Genomic DNA, 5,758 nt, shown 5'->3' on the forward strand with positions numbered 1-5,758 from the left:
CACACACACACACAAGAAAAGAAGGCCTCCACCCAAACCACCACAAATTTGGGATGCACCTAGTAGCATGACATTTATTAGGAATAAAGACTTCTGAGTTCTGGTGCATTTCTGCATACGGGGGTCATTAAGTTACTGCTATGTGGTATCTAGTTTATTATTCTTTTTCCTCTGGAGATTTTTGGTCAACCGTAGCACAAAAACGGCTGCACCGATCAACATGGAATTTGGCTGTACTGTAGATGAGTCTGACCTACACTGCGCCAGCCAACGGTTTTACGATAGACCCCATATTTGAGGAGGGGGCTCCATCCAAAGAGGGGGTGTCTGCACATGCAAAATCGCTTATAACTCAGAAACTCTTCAACATAAAAGCTTCAGATTTATTTTGTTGTTTAGCTCTGATGAAGCTCTATCCATCAGGCCCACCAATCAGTGCCCCCACCCCCCCAGACCCCCAATTTATCTGAAAAAGTGGTGTATGGACATACAAAAACGGTTATTGCTCAAAAACTATTAAACATAGGAGCTTCAGAATTTCATTGGTTGTTTAGCTCTGATGAGGGGCTATCTTTCAGGTCAACCAATGCCACCCCCCCCCCCCCAAAAAAAAAAGATCTCGACCCAAGCCACTACAATTTTAGGATGCACAAAGTAGCATGACATTTATTAGGAATAAAGACTTCTGAGTTCTTGTGCATTTCTGCGTGCGGGGGTCATTATGTTACTGCTGTGCGGTGTCTAGTTGTATCATTTTTGATCTGAGTTTTTTTTACAGAATGAAATGTCTGAATGAGTGTTCATCCATGACTGGTGATTCCATACTTTTTGCCAAGGTTGTATATTAGGACAAAAATTTAGACACGCTGTGGCTGTTATGGTACAAAACTTTATCTGAAACACAGCCCACCTTCAGTCAGCTGCCTAAAGCACACAAATGATTCAGTCAGAAAACAATGAGTTTTCATCTGTCAAACAGAGACAAAGGGAACTTTTTACTATATTTATTGCAGAGAACGCAGACTATGCAGAACCAAATGTTGAAGACAAAATAATGCCAATCATCTTTAACTTCCTTTTCTTTGTACATACCTATTATATAACACCTTATCATCTTCCTCTCGGTGCATAAAACTGCTACAGAAGCTAAAGTTTCAAAGTATTTCGAGTTTGACCTTTTATTTTACACAGCAGAGAGAAAACAGACTCAGACAGCTCATAACTTGAAGAATTGAACCCTTTACTGCTGTTACTGCAGTCTCACACCTCACTCACCCCACACTCTCACTACTCACCCTACCCTACACTACAACAGTAGCTATCATCCTCCTAATGCATTTCAGTGGTCTGGTTCCAGAGGGGCTCATTGTTTGGTCCGGATCCAGACTTTGAGAATTGCTGACTGGCAACAATTTCACCAAACGTTCTATATATTATTTCAGCCCCGGTGGAATGAAGGAGCGGCCATGTTTTCTTCTTTCTATTTACTGTATCTATTCCTTACATACAGGGGTTTTTGTCAAATATAAAGATAATTTCTTTGCATATCCATGATAATTTTAAATTAAAATAACAAAATTTGGAAAATAAAATTTGGTGGTGCCCGGCAGTTTTTGCTTCAACAGAGCCTCAGAAATGAGCTCAATGTTGTCGATTTAGGTTTTGCTGAAGGTGCGTTTGATTTGTACATCACTGAGTGGGAAAACAAAATATCTCAGGACAACATACTGAATGTAAAAAAGCAATGTATTAATAAAAAAACAGATTAAGAACAGAAGGGCATCAAGAAAAGAGCTTCAATATCAAGTCTGTTGTTGCTCTCTCCTCTCTAAACATTACATTTACGCTTTTAGACATTTTTTAATTAAAAGTGGCTTAAAAAGAGGAAAACATTAGGAACTATGTGAAGTTTATTATGTCACCATTCTTCTCTTTATTACTATGATTAATTGGCAACCAGAGTCCTAAAACAAAGCAGGCTGAAGTACACAGATTTAAGTAAACAAAATATATTTCAGTTCACTGTAAAATGACAGAAAATCCAAAAAAAAGTGCAAGCAGCCCAAGAATTTGGATCTTTAGGAACTCTCAAACATCTTCTTCCTGTCAGCCTTGTCCTCAATGTTCTTACGCCAGTCGCCGACTGCCTCTGCGGGCTGCAGCACACAAACACATCATTGTCAGTGAAGGCGACACGCTCTCCTGCAAACAACACGGCTCCTCCTGACTGAACACTCACCTCCTCTTTGACCTCTTTCTTGACCTGCTTCAGGTTGGCTCTGAGGTCCATGTTGACTGTGTGCTTGGAGCCCAGCAGCGCTTTGAGCATGGCGTCGGCAGACATACGCACCTTCTTCAGAGCGGGCTTCTTCACTCCAGCCAGGTCCACCACTTTGATCTTCAGGTCCTCAATCTATGAGGGAACAAGCAGCACCCATTCATCAAACCAGGTGTGTTGGAGCAGAGAAAGATGCAAGACCTGCGGGATAGTGGGCCTCCAGGACCAGGACTGAACAGAGTTACAGGTTCAAATGCTAACAGTCAAGTGAAGCTAATTTAAAATGTTTCTTTCCAAGAACCTCAGGGAGTGAAAGCTGAAGCTGAGCTGGAACTGGCATCAGTTCGGAGATATACCTCTTTATCAGCCTTGCCCACTTTGGCCTCCAGGTCATACCGCTCTTCATCAATTTTCTCAATGAGGGCGTTCAACTTTTTGCAGGTTTCCTAATTAAACACAGATAATTGACATTTTACTTTCTGAAAACAAGACTTGATGGAGAACCCACTCCAAATAAACCTTCAACAAATACAAAGACATCATCTACATAAAAGGGTTGTTCTAGAAAAGAACTACTTTGGCTGGAATTACTTCACTTCTACAAAACTTAAACCTGGTTTAGTTTAAAGTGAAGGCATTAATACAAACAAAACAATGACAACAACAGAAACAAATCCTCAGGGTTTTGAAGAGTTCAGTTTTTTTTACCATCAGGTCTCCGCTCATGTCTGGTGGAGGACATTTCTCAGCCAAGTAGGCCTCTTTGGCTGCAACAATGTCTTTTTTTTCCTGTTCAAGCCAGGTTGCAGCAATCGACAGAATCAAACTCTGAGGGGAAGATGAAAGGTTCAGTTTTTCAACATGTTTAAACTCTAAACAGGAATTAAAACAAATTAATTGACTGATTAACAATGTACAGATGGATCTAAAATTGTCAACACTCATCTCTCTTAGATCCTTCTTGTCGATCCTCACTGACACCATTAAAAAGAAGTTTGATTTGTGCCAATGTTTTCTAGTCACTACTTGTACGCTGTAGTTGTTAGTGTTGATCTCTCATCTGACTTCTTATTTTTGAGTTTTTATTATTTTGTTTGATTTTGTAATCGAAAGTGTTTGACTAATGTCACATTATTCACTTTTAAGAAATGAAAATCATCATGTCGTAAATTGATAATTACTTTGGTCTGTACGTCTAAACAACTGAATGTCTACATCTGTTTATAACAACTTGTATTTTGAATTGTTGTACTTTAAACGCAATGTAAATTTTAACTCTGATATACTCTGTGACGTGTCGTGCCGACCTCTTGACCAGGTCACCTTTGTAAAAGAGATCCTGATCTGAATGGGTTTTCTACCTGTTAAATAAAGGTTATTGACTGATTGATTGATTAATTGATTGATTGATTGATTGATTGATTGATTTATTGATTGATTGATTGATAATATTGTTTCAAACTTCATGAGCAAAGTGATTTAAAAATGTTTCACTTTATGGTAGAGCAGAAGTAAGTCAGTCTGAAAATGTGTAAACCTAAACTAAAAAATAATTTCATGAGTCTTTTAAAAGAGCTCATACAGACTAATGTTCTGCTTTTATCAAAACCATGTTAAGAAGCTCTATCTGTAATGTTACCATTTAAAACTAATGCACAGCTTATTTTAAAAAAGAAAGAAAATATTGTGTGAACAAAATCTGTATTAGTCCAACATGCTAGATGAGTGAAAGAGGCTCTTCCTGAACTCTTCCAGCGTCAGTTACAAATCTGCAATATCTGCATTAAACTCTGATAACTTGATATTCCTCCAGTCAAAGACTGAATGCCAAATATAAAGTCCAAGCAGTAACTTTACCCCCCACCCCCCTCCACACAGAGCAGCTGCTGCTCTGCTCACACCCAGCACCTGTGCCCTTTGAAAAGTGATCTTTAAAGATAAGTAAGAACAAGTTTAATTTAAAGTCTAACATTATTTGATAGGGCTGGATGGACAAATTCACCATCATGTTGTTCAACTATAAAAAAAAACAATACCTAAACCTAGATGTGTCAAAAAAAAGAACAAAGTCCGTAATTTTATCAAACATTTTAGTTCAAGGCTGAAAATCAAACAAAAGCATCATAACTAGGCTGATGGGTCTGTGTGCCTCATGTTACCTGAGACTGAGCTTATCATCTGCTGCTGCTCCTCAGACTCAGTCTCTGTTACCTTGGTGACCTAACCATCCTCAGACTTAGTCTAAAGTTAATCTGGAATGAATATCCAGAACGGTGCAGGTAATTTAAGAGTTTTTCCATCACCTGCTTTGTTTAACAAGTTGAGCAGAGTGTGATAGTCTGCACTGCACTTTATGCTCTCTAATAGAGAGACGTCCATCTGATTTCTTCCTCTTATCTGGGGTCAGGTCTCGGGGGCAGCAGCCTAAGCAGAGAGACCCAGACTTCCCTCTCCTCAGCCACTTGGACCAGCTCCTCTGGGGGGAATCCAGGCCAGCTGAGAAACATTGTCTCTCCAGCGTCTCCTGGGTCATCCTCTGGGTCTCCTCCCAGAGGGATGTGCCTGGAACACCTCACCAGGGAGGTGTTCAGGAGGCATCCTAACCAGATGAACCACCTCAACTGGCTCCTCTCGACGTGGAGGAGCAGCGGCTCTACTCTGAGTCCCTCCTGGATGACTGAACTTCTATCTCTAAGGGAGAGCCCAGACACCCTGCGAAGGAAACTCATTTTGAGCTCTTGAATCTGTGATCTTGTGCTTTCAGTCACTACCCAAAGTTTGTGACCATAGATGAGGGTAGGAATGTAGACCAACCGGTAAACCGAGAACTTCACCTCAGCTCTCGCTGAGACCCACAACAGACCGGTACAGCGCCCGCATCACTGCAGACGCAGCACCAATCCACCTGTCCATCTCCTCCATTCTTCCCTCATTCATGAACAAGACCCTGAGATACTTAAACTCCTCCACTTGGGGTAGGACCTCCTCCCCGACCAGGAGAAGCACCCTATCGGTTTCCAGCTCTTGACCATGGTCTTGGATTTAGAGGCACTGATCCTCATCCTGGCTGCTTTACGCTCAAGAGAGCTGGTAATTAAAACACACAGAGAGTCTCTATGTGTTTTAATTATCAGGTGAGAACCTGTATTTTCTTTAAATTGTCTAAATAACAAATGAGGTTGTTTTATTATTTTAAGCTCATTTGAGACAAACATTCCTTCGTGTTTTTTGAGCACCGCAGGAGAGACGCTCTTCAGCTAGAAAAAAGGAACCGAGTAATTTTTAGACAAAGTAAATTGTATTGATTTATTCTTTGCTTTTCCCTGATATTTACACAAGTACCTTTACTTGTACTTCCACAAAGTAACTGTTCTTTTAGTTAGTTATTTCTTTAAGTACTCTTCCCTTCTCTGCTGTTGAAACATCCTGATTGTGATATGTGTGTGTGTGTGTGTGTGTGTGTGTGTGTGTGTGTGTGTG

At 40.4% G+C, this 5,758-nt stretch overlaps 1 protein-coding gene across 1 annotated transcript in view; it reads right to left on the reverse strand.

Annotated features, from left to right (window-relative positions):
* Nucleotides 1–989: 989 nt before the first annotated feature.
* Nucleotides 990–5,758, reverse strand: part of LOC106525203 (troponin I, fast skeletal muscle) — a gene marked incomplete at its 5' end in the record, with an annotated part of 7,192 nt that continues 2,423 nt past the window's right edge. Inside the window, 4 exon segments of the mRNA XM_014019356.1 lie at nt 990–2,156; nt 2,240–2,413; nt 2,635–2,724; nt 2,987–3,106. Of these exon segments, the coding sequence (XP_013874810.1) occupies nt 2,079–2,156; nt 2,240–2,413; nt 2,635–2,724; nt 2,987–3,106 (462 nt within the window). The 3' untranslated portion in view covers nt 990–2,078.

The sequence above is a fragment of the Austrofundulus limnaeus genome, unplaced genomic scaffold, assembly GCF_001266775.1.
Source record: "Austrofundulus limnaeus strain Quisiro unplaced genomic scaffold, Austrofundulus_limnaeus-1.0 Scaffold217, whole genome shotgun sequence".
NCBI lineage: Eukaryota > Metazoa > Chordata > Actinopteri > Cyprinodontiformes > Rivulidae > Austrofundulus > Austrofundulus limnaeus.